Source organism: Microcaecilia unicolor, chromosome 2, assembly GCF_901765095.1.
Source record: "Microcaecilia unicolor chromosome 2, aMicUni1.1, whole genome shotgun sequence".
Taxonomy (NCBI): domain Eukaryota; kingdom Metazoa; phylum Chordata; class Amphibia; order Gymnophiona; family Siphonopidae; genus Microcaecilia; species Microcaecilia unicolor.
Window position 1 is genome coordinate 255,435,267 of NC_044032.1, and position 15,521 is coordinate 255,450,787.

General features: G+C 45.5%; 1 protein-coding gene and 1 pseudogene across 1 annotated transcript; one reads left to right on the forward strand and one right to left on the reverse strand.

Moving 5' to 3' along the window:
• Window positions 1-1,426: 1,426 nt before the first annotated feature.
• Window positions 1,427-6,589, reverse strand: LOC115462396 (annotated as a pseudogene).
• A 284-nt stretch (window positions 6,590-6,873) lies between these two features.
• Window positions 6,874-13,109, forward strand: LOC115462397 (protein-serine O-palmitoleoyltransferase porcupine-like). The gene is given in 7 exon segments (XM_030192404.1): window positions 6,874-6,911; window positions 8,561-8,728; window positions 8,817-9,013; window positions 9,665-9,704; window positions 9,958-10,139; window positions 12,974-13,009; window positions 13,011-13,109. Coding segments are annotated over 6 exon segments (690 nt in total). The 5' UTR covers window positions 6,874-6,911; window positions 8,561-8,592.
• Window positions 13,110-15,521: the final 2,412 nt, after the last annotated feature.

The following is a 15,521-nucleotide window of genomic DNA, read 5'->3' on the forward strand; positions in this document are numbered from 1 at the left end:
TTCTGGATGCCGGTGCACTCCCAGTGGATGTCGAAGCCTCTGCAGCCACTGTGGCCAGTTCTTCCGGTGTAATGTCGAATGGACCAGATTTTGAGGAGCTAAACGTTTCTCCTGCTGGGCCTGCCATGCTCTGTGTGTCCTTACCTTCGATTTCAAACAGACCAAGCAAGAATTAGGGTCATGGTCAGACCCAAGGCACCGATAACACTATGAGCGCGGGTCCGTAACCGAAATCATACACTGGGCCACATCTCTTGTAGCCACTGGGGGGGGGGGGGGGGTGTCTTCTGAGAGACCGAAAAAAGACAGGGCAAAATTAAACTCCTCAATCTGACCAATAAAAAGCTGTGGTCAAATTGAGGTAGGGGCTCTGGACGAACAATTAGGCCTAGCTGGTCGCGAAAATGGAGGAAACTTACAAAGTACCAAAAAAACTTAAGGAAAAACAAAACAAAAAAAAAACATAAGAAAGTAACTGAAAAAATGACAAGTGACCACACAGGAAGGCACTGAAGAGAGAAACAGTTGCGTTGAAGACAGCCTTACGGAAAAAAAGAAGACTGATGGATCTGCACTCACGTGTCAGGCGGGAAGACACCTGTGCATGCACGGTGGGACCACTGCTATAAATTTCTACAACTCGCTAGTCAGTATCCACACCAGGCTCCATCGGATGACATCACCCAGCTGTGAGAAAACCGAAGGCCTGTTTGTCCTCAGAGAAGGTATTTTACATGATAAGTGTTTACCATAGTTAACTTTATGTAGTACAGTCAATCAAACTCCTATTGTTCCATCATGGTCCATTACCTATTATTTTATTTTGTGCTGTAACCACTCAGCTATATGCTTGATGGACGGTATATGAAATAAAGCTGAGCATTGAACAGAGACTGTGCAGAAGTGCTGAGTGTTTCTGTACTTCTAATTTCTATAGAGCTACTAGACGTATGCCGTGCTGTACACTAAACATGTAAGAGACAGTTCCTGCTCCACAGACCCTTACAATCTAATCAAGACTAAGAAATAAGGAATTACTTATGGTGGGAATGATAAAACAGACATGGGACTGAACGAGGTGAATAGGACTTAAAGGTTTCTGTAATAGAGACAGCAGGGGTGTACTTTTTGTTTATAGGCTGTTACTTAGGGAGGAAGTCGGGATGCTGTTAAGACAAGTTATTTTTTACCACAGGTCCCATTTTATGGAATGAGACCTAGTTTCTACTAGATGGGGGTTAACAATAGCCAAAGTTGATAACTCCCCCTCCCCCCACCCCCACAGTCTTGAAAATATCTGGTTCCCTACAGAATTAAATGATGAATGAACATGATGTGGCTCAAGTTTATACAAGTTCTGGTTCATAATGTTTTAGCTGTGCAGTCTCTCTCTTGTCCTAAGCACAGACAAGTTCTCTGATTTTGTTCAGTATCACCTCTTCAATCTCCTAGAACCCTGGCAGCTAAGAGACCGAAGAAGTGATTCAGGACACAGATCAGGCAGCTTGTCCGATACTGGGGACGTTCAAGCACTCACTGAACTTGTGCCTGTGGCTCCATCAGCCATTCAGATAGCTTAGTCTTAACATGGTGGAGAAGCCACAGCAGAGCTGACCCCATGCGATGGTATGCCTCAGGGCTCAGCTTCTCTTGGTCTTGTGAGAAGGATTCCTAGTTCTCAAGTCAGCTACACTCTGAGCCTGGCTAAGGTTGTACCACGCATCCACAATGAGCGCAGATGGAATGAGTATCCAGAGCATGTTCATGAAGACAAAATAGAACCAGAAGTAGATAGGGTGTCCTAGCTGGCTATGGCTGAAGCCATCACGATACTCTGTGTAGAAATAGAGAACATCACCATACAGCTGGCCTATGGAAAGAAAAAAAATGTTATCAGCTCTCCTGGGATTAAAAAAAAGTCTCTGTGTAACACCATCTTTTTGATATACGTGTTTCTGCTCTGACTCCCAGCTCACATCTCTCTGTTTACTGGTTGAGTGGTATATGCTGGGCTCCCTTCATGGTCCCTAGTCTGATTCCTGGATCAGGGCTTCTGCAGACTGGGCTAGCTCAGGTTGGGGATACTGCAGATGTAATGACAGCTCCATGCAGGAGAAAGAGAGGGTCACTTACAGTTAAGGGCAACACCAGTTGGCCAGATTTAGTGCTCGGCATCCACTTTCAGCTCTAACCAAATTGATGAGGAGGGGGAGGGGGAAAGAGGAACTATTGTCTTACAGCAGGATATAAATGTGGAAAATAAGTAATTAATATTAGGCCAGAAAAATACTGCTACGCAAATTGACTTGCTGAAACATACAATATGTCAAAGTAGGTCCACAGGCCCATCTACAATGTAATAATGGACAAGATATACTCAGTTACTGTGTAATATAGAGAGCAGAGTGCATTCTCTCTCAAATTAATGCCCTCAAAATTCCAGAGGGCAGTAGATAATGACAATCATATTTCTAGTGATACGAGACAATGAGAGAACACAGTAACCTTAGAATTTCATAGCAAATTTGCAATCACAAAAAAAAGTTTCTAAAAAATGTATTTTAAAATCAGCAGAGGGAGCTGCAGAGCTAAAATTCACAAAATCACCACATGAAAGGATAAATGCAGCACAATGACACAGAACACATTCTGAGCTTCCTCATCCACTGTTAATCTGCAGTAATTGAATAAGGAAATGATGTGTAACAGAAAACAAAAACAGATGTGAGCTGGGAGTCGCAGAGCAGACACAAACAGGCAGTAAGAGGCTCCTATTCTTTGCTGTTAAACAATATCTGTTCTCTTAAGTTGTACAGCAAGGAGGAAGAGAGGGGGTACAGGCTACTCACCCAGCGAAATGATCAGCTGCAAGACAAAACAGGTGAGGCTGCTGTCGCAGAAAGGCGACCACGGCCCAGATGCTGAGGGGACCCCAGATCCAGGCTGTGACTGTCTCCATGCAGACAGTGAAATTGTCAGCACTGTGCAGAGGAGGGGGAGAAAAAAGACAGAGGAAAAGGAGGTGCTTCCAGCTTAACAATCCAAAATATCCACCAGCACACAAGATGTATTAACTGTATGGAGAGACACATTCAATCCTGATCTTTAATGAGTGAATGTACCTAGGAACAATGGGTAAATCAGTGTTCTGTAAACACAAAAAGTGATGATTTTACACTACTAAAAGAGACAAGCACACAATGACCAGGAAATCAAGGTGTTACCATCAGTACTTTATTGGTTGAACAAGTAATACTCGACACGACTCGTGTTTCAGCAACTAGGCCTTCACCAGGAGTTTCACTGCAACCTACAAATTAATTAAAAATTAACTGCGCTAGGCAGTGTTGTAATGAGTAACACAAAATGCACTGCAGCAATTATCGACGGAAAGTCCACGAGGCAAGTGTCACATCAAACATCACGCGGCTTATAGAAGTGCATATTGGTATCATGACAATACTGCCTAATGCTGTTAATTTTTAATAATTTGTAGGTTGCAATGAGCCTCCTGGTGAAGGCCAAGGTGCCAAAACACGAGTTGTCGAGTTTTAATTGTTCAACCAATAAAGTACTGATAGCAACGCCTTGATTTCTTGTCCTTGTGTGCTTGTTTCTTCTGCTGCTTTATGCCTCTGCGGTGCGCATTTCGACACTACTAAAAATACACAAAACAATTGAATCAGAACATTGCTGCTCTCTCACTAACTACGTTTCCCACCCCATCTAACTTGCTTTGCAGGACAACAGGCATTAGAACTTACAGCACGTATCTGCTGTCTCTTTCGCATATTCCTTCCCTGCAAAAAAAAATGGAAAAAGAAAAAATGATTCTCAAAAAAACCAACTCCCAACCTCCTCTCAAAAAAAAACAAAAAACAAAACAAAATTACAGCCATTCCATGGACAAAGTAACTCAAATGAAGTCATAAACACAGTGTTACAGCAGAACTGATTATCAGTGAGGTAAATGGAAATACAATTGATACAGTTTTGCTTTCTGTATCTTTAACTTTCTTGTTTTTTTGTCTGTATTAGGTATCAATTCTGTTTGTTCTATTAGCTTTTTTTACTGCATTGTTTGGGTAGACATTGGAGCAGTATATTTAGTTACATTAATAAATAAATAAATATCAGTCTTACATAGCTGTGAGAGGAAGAACTGATCTGTGAGAATTTGTGGGTAATACAGCGAGTAGTAGCACTTCGATGACTCCATGGATAATCCACAAATAGTAAACCAGCAGAGCACCAAACGTCGGCCAGGACTGAACACACATGGCCCTCCTGCGCCCTTGTCAGCAGCCATGTACCCACCATCAGGGCACCAGAGGTGGAAAACGGAAGGCCGAATCTGCCACATTGGCCTGTCATTTGGTAGATACTTGTCCAACCTCAAATCCTGTGGCCAGTAAGGGTGAGGCACAGCCATGGGTACTGGGGACTCCACTGTCAGGCCCATGGGCACAAGAGGACGGGAACAAGGGGTCTTCTACCAATACTCAAGATCAATCCCAGATCTGGATCTTCTTCCTGTAGAAGGACACAGGGGTCAACATTTTATACAGCCTAAATACCACATATATGTCAGTGACCTTCAGTCTCATCCTCTGGGTAAACTCCTGCCCCTAGTAACATTTTGGTCCTCATCCTGTTAAAAGCCTACCTTTCTTAACTACCCCCTTCTTAGATATATATATACAATTTTTTTTTTTTTGGGGGGGGGGGAGAAGAACAGCAAAAGTATCCCTGGAAGACTCCTAATCTTGCAGTAGGAAACAAGAAAAGGGGAGGGGATGAGTAAACCTCAGCCTAGGGACAGCACTCAAGGGAAAGAGGATCTGGAGACAGAGGATGCCCTCACCCCAATAGAGGGGCGGAAGTAGAAGAGAGGAAGTTAAGACAGAAGGGGAGGATCTTGAGCCCATGGACTGTAAACAATCTCTTTTTAAACCAGACAAACGCTCATTAGAGATGGAAGTCAGGGTTGCAAGGTCTGCGGGTAATTGGGCGGCTCTTGGGCAGTTTTCTGGGGCTTCTATTGGGTCCAATTTGGTCCAATAGAAGCCCCGCAGAGGCTGGGTTTAACGCCATCGGGGGCGGGGTAGTGACGTTGAGGGTACATCGGGGGCGGGGTTTAACTTTGTGGCGGGGAAATTTTTTCAACCTGGCACCCCTGATGGAAGTGGAGGAGACAAATTGCCAGGAGACCTTAATCCTTATGGAGGTTAAGTGTGTAAGCATATCTTGCTATTTTGATGGGGGAGGGGGGGGTTTGTAAAGAAAACCCAGCTGGAAGATTCTAGTTGAAAGAGTCAGCTGCAGCTGTGGGTGGATCCAGTGTGCTTACAAACACTGGGAAGGAGAAAGGCTGCTATCCCATATCAAAAGCTGTATGCAACAAATCAGTCCCAGATTTCTCACTTGCCATACAACAAAACAAATATATATATTCAAATTCTAGTGTCACCTCAACAACAGCAACACAAATTCCTCCATTGCCAGATACTGTGCAGCAACACAAAAACCTACGAATATACCAAACAGAATCTATGGACAGCAGAGCTGCAACATTTGCAGTTGGGGCTGGAGGCAGCAGTTATTATTGGGGGTAGCAGGGAAGCACAAAAGGCACCAGTTAAAGGGATTTCAATAACCTGACTCTCAAGATTGCTGATCTTCCCAGCTTGCAGGCACTGACGGTAGTAAAGGAAACACAGGCTTGCTATCTACACCAATTTTTTTGTGACCTACCTCTTGCGGATGCACTAGTGTGTCTGGACACACTGGTTGAGAATCACTGTGCTAGATCAATGAGATATACCCAAACTTCAAGACCCCTGCCATGAAGATTCAAGGCTCCCCTAATAACCTACTTTCCCAAAGATAGCATCCTCTTTCATATGAAGATTCAGTCTGTAAAAATTGACTAAGGAATGCTAGGAAGCTCTGCTGCCCTACAGATGTGTTCTACCATGATGGCTCTAGCCGCATCCCAGGAGGCTGTCTGAGCCCTTGAAAAGCAAGCTCCCCCAACCGTTCATAACTTATGCTAAGCCAATCACCTCTTTGACCACCAGCTTAGAGAAGGCCTAAGGAGCCACTTCTCTCTTACATAACCGCCAATCCACCATAGACCAAGGATTGTGACTTTCAGGTACCAGTGCAAGACCCCATGTACATCCAGTCTGTGAAGAGAAGAGTGTCTGTTCACCCACTGATCTTTGGCAAGGCAGCCAACAAACAGACTGCTTGATCTACATGAAAGAGACAGACCACCACTGGCAAAACGGGAAGATATTATTCACAAGGAATTAGATCTTCTGCAAGGATAGGGCCCTACATAACAGCACTTGCAAATCCAAGCACCTAGCTGAAGAAACAATTATCTAGACAGAACTCCTTACCTGTACTGGGCAGTTTCTAGATTAACCACAATCTTCAGAATGGGAAATATTAATGATCAAATACACTGCAGCAATCCTTGTAGAAGAACCGGATTCTCATCTTAGCCCTACCCCCTGACACACAAGGGAAACCTAACCAACCCCAGACCCTGGACTCTCAGCCAAAGTAAAAACCCCGCCATCTCCCAATACAACCCCCCATTCTGATTGGTTAAACCCACGGCTATCACAAATTTTTGTCTTAAGACTGCCCTGCCACACAGTGTCTCAGCCAATCGTTTGCATCGGAGCTCCCGTCTCTCCCATCATGAGATTCTCGTACCATGAGAGCTGATAGGCTGTGGGCGTCTCCGGCGTCTGTCCCGCCCTCTCCTCCTCTGACGCTACTTTCTGTTTCCGGCAAGACGCCCCGCCTCAGGAAGAGGGAAGAGATAAGTTGGTCATAGGGGGGTCGGGACCCACCGAAGATGGAAAGGGAATGGGATTGTTAGTGGGTGTCCTCAGGTATAATGAATGAATGGGTGATGGGAGGTTGGAGGGAGAGATGGTAAAAAAATTACAGGGAGGGGAGACCGGTCCCCGAATGCGCTGGTGAGGGGTGCTCGGCATGCGACAGTGTGCGCGATTTGGTATCTTTGATCTCCCCTTTCTAACCCAGCAGCATCTGTTCTACTTTTAACAGCTGCCTTAATTGAGCTATTTGTTGTCCAAAGGGAAGAGAAAACGCTATTCTTTCTGTCAAAGGGTTTGATTGCCTTCTAGTGGTAGTTTGTTTCCAGTATGCTTTGATTCTGTGCTTTCATATTCCTTCCCCCTTAGCAGTGGCTGTATCTTGTATGTACCCCCCCACCTTCATAGACCTGTCTCTTCCACCATTGCATAGGTAGTAGAATAGTGTGGATTGTTGACCTACCAATGTTTCACCCCACACAGCATCAGTAGCCAAGAACATGGGGGTCATGGACAGAGCTTTTTTGGCCCAGCAAAATCACAAGGATGTTCCTTTGTCCCTGAATTGCTGTATCTCACTTTATTGCCCCTGCTTTTCATCTTCCTTCCTCCCCTGTCTTCTTCTGTATCTCTGTTTAGAAAATAGATGGTAGAAAATAAAAATACATTAAAAGAAAGAAACCTTAAATGGCTGCAGGGGGGGTGGATGTGTGAGTGATGCTTGGACTGCTACTCTGGCTGTAAAGAACAAAGGCCAGTGCCAGGCAGACTTTGTAGGTCTGTGTCTGTATATGGCAGTCTGGTTTAGGATAAGTTGGAAAGGGCTTCAATGGCAACCTCAGTAGCTGAAACTGAGGACAGTGCTGGGCAGACTTCTATGGTCTGGGTCCCGCAAATGACAAGACGGATTTGGAAAGGCTGGAGTGGGCTTTGATGGCAACTCCAGTAGGTAGGACAGAGCCGGGCAGACTTCTATGGTCTATGTCCCAGAAAGGCCAAAGAAAGACTCGTGATAAAGTATATAATGTCGCATTCATTGTTGATTTAGTCATGAATTGATAATGAGTGTGACTGTTGGGCAGACTGGATGGACCGTGGAGTGGTTAGTGCAGTGGACTTTGATCCTGGGGAACTGGGTTTGATTCCTACTGCAGCTCTTTGTGACTCCGGGCAAGTCGATTAATCCTCCATTGCCCAGGTAGAAATAAGTATTTGTATATTATGTAAACCACTTGAATATAGTTGCAAAAACCACAGAAAGGCGGTATATAAGTCCCATTCCCTTTCCTCTTACCTGCCGTCACTTACTATGTTATATTTGTTGCTCCTGCTTTCCCTTCCTGCTCCTCTTTCTCTGTCCCCTCTTCAGTTCCCATATCTCTGTTTATTGACCCTACTGTTTCCCCTTTGCAGTTCCTGTATCTGTTTATTGCCCCTGCCTTTCCTCTTCTGCCTCTCTGTCCTCCGCAGTTCCTGTATGATGTTTGTGGCTGTTTCCCCCACAGTTCCTGTGTCTGTTGCCCTCCTGCCCCTCTCCTTAGCAGTTCCTGTAACACTGTTTATTGCTCCTGCTTTTTTTTTTTCCTGCCTCTCCCTCTTCCAGGAAGCTTAAATCTTGTCCTTGTGTTACCTGCACAGACTGGGTGTCTCCTATGCTTTGGGAGATCTTGAGGGGCTCACAGGTGTCTGGTTTTGTTTTTCAGGTTTCCATAGCCGGGGAGCAGGGGTGAGCACTATGGCAGCTTTCAGCAGGAGAGACTTCTATCAGCAGCTCTTCCAGGGTTGCATTGCTCCCACAGCACAGCAAGGCCTTGAACAAGTCTGGCTACTGCTCCTCATCTGTCTGGGTTGTAGGCTCCTGTGGCAGATCGGTGAGTCTCCATCATTCACTCTTTTGTTTTTATGCATTATTTTGGGGGACTTATTGAATAGTTGTTGTTCCTCTCCACCCCCTTGTAGGTTTACCCTCCTATGTAAAACACTTCAGTACGATGGCTGGTGGCTTCTACACCCTCTATTACTTCTTCCAGTTGCAGATGGTATGGGTGGTACTGCTCAGCCTCCTCTGCTACCTTGTGCTCTTCCTTTGCCGTGATTCATCCCACCGTGGAGTCTTCCTCTCCGTCACCACCCTCATCTACCTCCTAATGGGTAAGGCCTGGGACAAGAAGAGGTTGAATGGTCTAGAGACAGAAGCAGGGGGTTAATCAGGGGTGGACTTGGAAATTTCTAATAGTGTTTGATGGGGTGGGAGGGAAGCACTTCTGGAGAATTCTATATAGGTTGTCTGAAGTTAGATGTCGGGATGATCCGCGCTAAGAGTGGATTCCGTAAAGTCTGTTCTACGCGGAATGGCCTTTATAGAATACTAGGTTAGCACGGATCATCCCAACGTCTAACTTTGGACATGAGCACTTTTGCCTGCTGAAGCCCAGTCTAAATGCTCGCGCAGTTAGGTGCAGAAAGGCAGATATTCTATAACACTGTGCTGAAATTCTGGAAACAGCCCTTCCCCTCCCATGCCCTTCCCGTGGCCACGCCGCTCCTTGGAGTAGCATACTTTGTAAATTAGGCAATCATTTTATAGAATAGGGCATAGGACAGATCCACATATAACTCCTAATCACTGCCAATTAAGTGCTCGTTAATGCCAATCATCACCAATTTAGCCAGTTACTTTGCCTAACTTTAGCCGACTATATAGAATCTCCCCCTTTTGTGCTTAGTGTGTGATTTTTGTTTTATTTTTTAACATCTCTTTCCTTGGGTTTCATCCTTTCTCTCTCATTTCTCCCTCATGCAGGGAGATGCACATGGTGGACACAGTCACATGGCACAAGATGAGAGGTGAGTGAGAATAATCCTAGACTGTTTCATGAACAAACTATATTGTTTAAACACCTGTGGTCCCTCTTCCCAAGGCATTTGGTGGCCTGTCTCTCAGAATGAAGGTGTGGTTCTGTCTGTACTGCGGGAAGAGAGGACAACCTGTTTCCGACACCTCACTCTGGATTCTTTCTCCTTCTTTGCTCACTCTTTGCTCACTGTCCTGACTTCTCTCTCTCTCCCCCCCCCCCCCCCCCCCCCCAAATCTTTCTAGGTGCACAGATGATTGTAGCCATGAAAGCTGTTTCTCTGGGTTTTGACCTGGATCGGGGGCAGGCACCCTCCATTCCATCCCCTGTTGAGTTCATGGGTTACATCTACTTTGTGGGAACGGTGATCTTTGGGCCATGGATCAGCTTCCGTGGCTACCTGCAGGCTGTGGAAGGTCAGAAAATGGTGAGATTCAAATATATTTATTTACGTTTCTTATTCACCTTCCGTGAATAGCTCAAGATGAAATAAATGATGAAGGCCAATAACAAAATATCTTAAAACATATATGGTTAAAAGAAGTATAGAAAACAGCAAAATAACAATATGACTGCATAAGACATAAAACGAAAGATGATGCCAAAGCTTTGAATCGGAGATGCCAAAGAATGAAGACAGACGTTAAACAAAATGGGTCAGAGTGAGCAACCTACTCTAGCACCTATGAAGCAGAGGTGACCCCATCCAACAAACCCCTCTGCCTTCTGCCAGTCAGAGAAGTTCACATTTACATCTAAATAAAATCGGGGGGGGGGGGGGGGGAGAATCACAGTTTTTAACAAATGATTGGCATAAAAACAAGGACATAGAACGGACTTCAGCAAGAGGGAACATGGGTATACTGGGAAGAATTACAATAGCAACAGGTGGAGAGAAAAGAATGGAAGCAACAAGAGGCAGGGCATGGGAGCATTACTCCAAAGTGAGTGGACCTAAATAATTATTAGGAAAAGCAATGAAATTAAGACATTTGAATTTGTCAGGATTGTCCTGACCTAAGGTAAAGTGGGAGGCTGTAGGGTAGGGGCAGACACACTAAAGCACGATGTTCTAGACATGATGGAGCGAGGTCACTGTGAGAACATGGGATGCTCCAAAAGAAGCTCACTTCCAATAAGTTTCCATATCGAAAGTAACTGAAAGATTGTCAGGAACAAAAAATGTCTTGTGTCCTCTGTGGAGAGTTCTGGACAATCTTCATTCAATGCTAAAATGAGATTCAACTACATCTAGAATTTCTGAAAACGCTAGAAGCTCTTGTAGTTGGAACACACTAAAAGCATATTCAAAGTCAGTCTTTATGATGAGATTTCCAGAGCCTAGACTCTTGAAATGCAAATAAACTTTATATATGAAGCACTGAACAGATACATATGAGAGAGAGTCCCTTCCCCACAGAATGTTAGATTGGTCAGTATAAATACACAGGGCAAAGGCTACTTTGGGAATTTCACTGGTTAAGAAAATGGTTAAAACGAACAAGGCTGTGGTCAGGAGAAACAGTGGTTAAGATGTACAGCAGTTTAAATTGTGATTATTTATTTATTTAGACTAGTTTTGAATGAGACCAGTGAGGGAGTATGACACCCCAATTCAGAAAGTCTGTTCATGTGTACAGGGCAACAAGGTGAAAAGTAAGGAGGGCAAATGAACAGATAAGTGGTTTGCCTGACAAGTGAAGCTCATGAGGAGGGCTGCAGAGAAAGGTAGTGGCATATCTAGGTGAGTAAGAGAGCTTGCCTTTTATGTAGAAGCAGTTAGGAAGCTAATATAAATATAAAGAGAAGAGGGATTATGGTGTAACAACACTGAAACACTGATGAAAGAGGTCATGCAGCTGAATTTCAGCTAGACTTTGAGAGAGAGTTGACAGGCATGCCTGTGAGATGCAAGTTGTAGTACATAAGAACAGCCATACTGGGTCAGACCAACGGTCTACCTAGTCCAGTATCCTGTTTCCAACAGTGGCCAAGCCAAGTCACAAATACCTGGCAGAAACCCAAATAGTAGCACATTCCATGCTACCAATCCCAAGGCAAGCAGTGACTTCCCCATGTCCATCTCAATAACAGACTATGGACTTTTCCTCCAGGAACTTGTCCAAACCTTTCTAAACCCAGATGTAATTGCTGTTACCACATCCTCTGGAAACGAGTTCCAGAGTTTAACTTTGTTGAATGAAAAATATTTCCTATTGTTTTTAAAGTATTTTCATGTAACTTCATTGAGTGTCTCCTATTCTTTGTACATAGTAGTTTAAGCAGCAGGTGATGAGAGAGTGGCTAAGAAAAACTTTTTGGTTTAGAAAGGCTAGGACAGATTCTGGTTGCATCGCAAAAGAAATGACTAGGTCAATATTTGAAAGCACTTGTGCTTTTTAAAAATTTTCATCCCATGGAAGGACTAACTTTGGAAATATGCAGTAACTTTTAAAGTTAATGGTTTAAAATTTGGGCAGGGTTTGGCATTGACCAAAATCTTTGCTAAAATAGCAGGTAAGTTATCCATATAAAATTATATGTTTAGTGGTGGCACTTACCCCCTTATTAAGCAGTGGTATACACAAAAAACTTTATATGGATACCATCTCAGTGAAAATCTGCCTTGAGACATGTTGACAGCCTTTCTGGAAATGTAGAGAAAAGGAGAAAGATTGAGCTGGGGGGGAGCTGAAGATAAGCCCAAGTTTAGGGGCTGAGAGTGGATGACAGTGTGATCCACAGCAAGAACTGAGAGAGACAGGAAGTGAGTCTGGAGAGAAAGATAGATTTAACACAGGCAAGACAGAAATTTCTAAGGTGACAGTGGGACATCTAAATAGCAATAGCAGACAAGCAAGGTGAGATTTGGGACTGTGTGATGGGAGAGGTAAGAGAACTGAGGAAAAAATGGGAGTTCCAAAATCCAAGGGCAGGCAGAGTATGAAGGACTAGGTAGGTGGCGAAGAACACTAGAGATTTTGACAAGCGCTGTTTCGTTGGAAGGTAGGGAGCAAAAGCTAGACTGGAGTGGATTGAGAATGTCTTGAGATGAGTTCGCCACCATTGTCTTGACTTTCTTTCAGTAGTTGGAATGTTAAAATGGAGGAGGGAGATGAGACAGTAGTTAGCAGAGCAGGTAGGGTCCACAGAGTTTGGGTTTCCTATGAGAAGTGGCTTATTTTATAGTTCTGCCGTTAATGTGTAGTTTTGATGTAGGGGGATCTCTTGTTAACACTAAGCTATGTCCCCCTCTTACAGAGCTTCCCTTGGCTCCGTAAAGTGTCCTTCAGCCTGTTGCCTGCCTTCTCTCTGTCTCATCATCTCTACCTGCATCGCCCCCTATCTCTTCCCCTACTTCATCCCTATCTACGGAGACCGTCTGCTGAGGAAGTGAGTATGAAGTATCCACATCCCTTGGGGGGGGGGGGGGGGGGGGGGGGGGGGGGGGGGGGGGGGGGGGGGGGGGGAGGGATGGGAACCTAGGTACAGGAGCCCAAAGCATCAGAGCAGCTTCAGAGCTTCACTTTCCTTCCTCTCCATGCAGGGAAGGTGAGAAGCTGTGCGATTAAACTGTTGCTAATTACAGCATATTCTAATATGCTGAGACAAAGGAAAATAAAGTGACTCATTCAAGATCACGCACACACACAATGATTTATTTACCGCCTTTTTAAAGGAATTCACTTAAGGTGGTGTACAGCAGGAATAAGTCAAACATAAGTAATAGACAATTACACCAGTAAAAATATTCAAATAACAATACAAATTATGACATAGTATAGTACTTACAATGTCAACACGTCTGTGGCAGGGGCGCCTGGACGGGCCCAGGCCCAGCCACTTTCTCTCCAGGCCCCGCCCATCCAACATCCTGCTGCTGTCGCTGCCTTTTCTCCAGTGGCTCCGCCGGTGTCCGGGATGCAGCGTTCAGCAGCATTGCCTGCCTGCCTTTTAAAATAATTCGTATCCCCAGGCTCCGCTGCATTTACTTCTTCGCCCGTCGCAAAGCGCTGCCGTTCGCACAGGCAGCTCCGCTCCCCTTTGCCGCGTCATCTGGCCCTACTACGTATCCACTACAGGAAGTGGATCAGAGAGGGCCGGCATGGACGTGCAAAGGGGAGCGGAGCTGCCTGTGCGAACGGCAGCGCTTTGCGACGGGTGAAGAAGTAAATGCCGGAGCTGGGAAGACGAATTATTTTAAAAGGCAGGCACGCAGGCAACGCTGCTTCCCGCCACGCTGGTGACTGGCGCAGGGATGAGACTTCTCAAGCCTTGGGGGCCTCCAGAAGATTCTTCAGTTGGCAGGATCCTGGAGGATCCTGCCAGCCCAGGTATTTATCTTACGGGAGGGAGATGGACAGAGAGGAAATATGTGGGTCATACCCACCCAAAAAATGAGGTCTGGCTACACTACTGGTCAGTGGTTCCCAAACCTGGTCCTGGAGGCATCCCCAGCCAGTCAGGTTTTTCAGGTACCTGCAATGAATATTCATGTGAGAGATTTGCAAGCATTTCCTCCGTGGCATGCAAATCTCTCTGATGAATATTCATTGTGGGTATCGTGAAAACCTGGTTGGCTGGGATGCCTCCAGGACCAGGTTTGGGAACCACTGCAATACATAATAAAACATTTTAATAGACAGCATCCGGTATAAGCAAAGGTGTTGCATATAGATAGACTGATAGGAGTTAGAAAATAAGGGGACTAATTAAAAAAAAAAAAACAATGTCCGAAAGGTGCTTGAATATTATCTTAGCCTAGGGTAGGAATGGATAAATATGAACACTAAAATAATGCCTGTAAATAATTAGTATGATAGATATATGTGACCAACAATTAAAAGCTACTTCCATATCATCATGCTGATCAATCCATAGACTGGTGGGTTGTGTCCATCTACCAGCAGGTGGAGATAGAGAGCAAACTTTTGCCTCCCTATATGTGGTCATGTGCTGCCGGAAACTCCTCAGTATGTTCTCTATCTCAGCAGGTGGTGGTCACACACAGCAGCAGCTCTGGCTAGGCCTCCAAGCCTAATTTTTAGGTTTTGTTGAGTGTCTGGGGTTGAGGGCTCTTCTTGAGCAAGTGCAAACCTGGTGGCGCCAGGTCCCTCCTTTTCTCCCCCCTCCCGCTGGCTCCGTTGAAAAAAAAAAAAAATTTTGAACGTCCTTAAAGGCGTTTATTTCGACGTTTATTTAAACGTTTATTGCAGCTACTCACTGGGACACCAGGTCGTTACAGCTCGGAGCGGAAAGCAGGTAATTTTTACCTTTTATAGCGGGCAGGGGGTTCCCCGATTGGTCTCCACGTGGCCTATGGCGTCGGAGGGCGAGGGCGCAAAGAGTCGCTCCCCGGATCGCGTGTGCGCTTCTAGAGGGGATGCGGGGGTCTTAAAGTCTGATCGCCCTTGTTGGGTGACAGTTTCGTGACCGATGAGTGTCCTGGTCCTTCCTTCGGTGTGGCGGTTTTTCCCGCCATAAACGCCCATCCCCCGCGGCTCGCCTCCGCCATATTGGCCGGCCACGCGGCTCGGACGGCTTCTTCTTGGGCCGCCCTTGAGGTGGGAGACATTGATGCCATGAACGCCCTTAATTTGGGCGACGGCACAAAAGCGGCTAAAGTTAAGCGCCGTTTTTCCCGCGCGGCTCCTTCGCGGAGTGTCGCGCCGGACGCCATCTTGGCATGCGCAGGCATGGTCTCTCCCACGCTCTTGCGAGCGCCGGTTGAGGGTGCGCTAGGGCTGTAGCCCAGGCTGCGGAAGTGCACAGTCTGGGGGGTTTCTCCCCCGAGTTTGTTTTGCTGCTG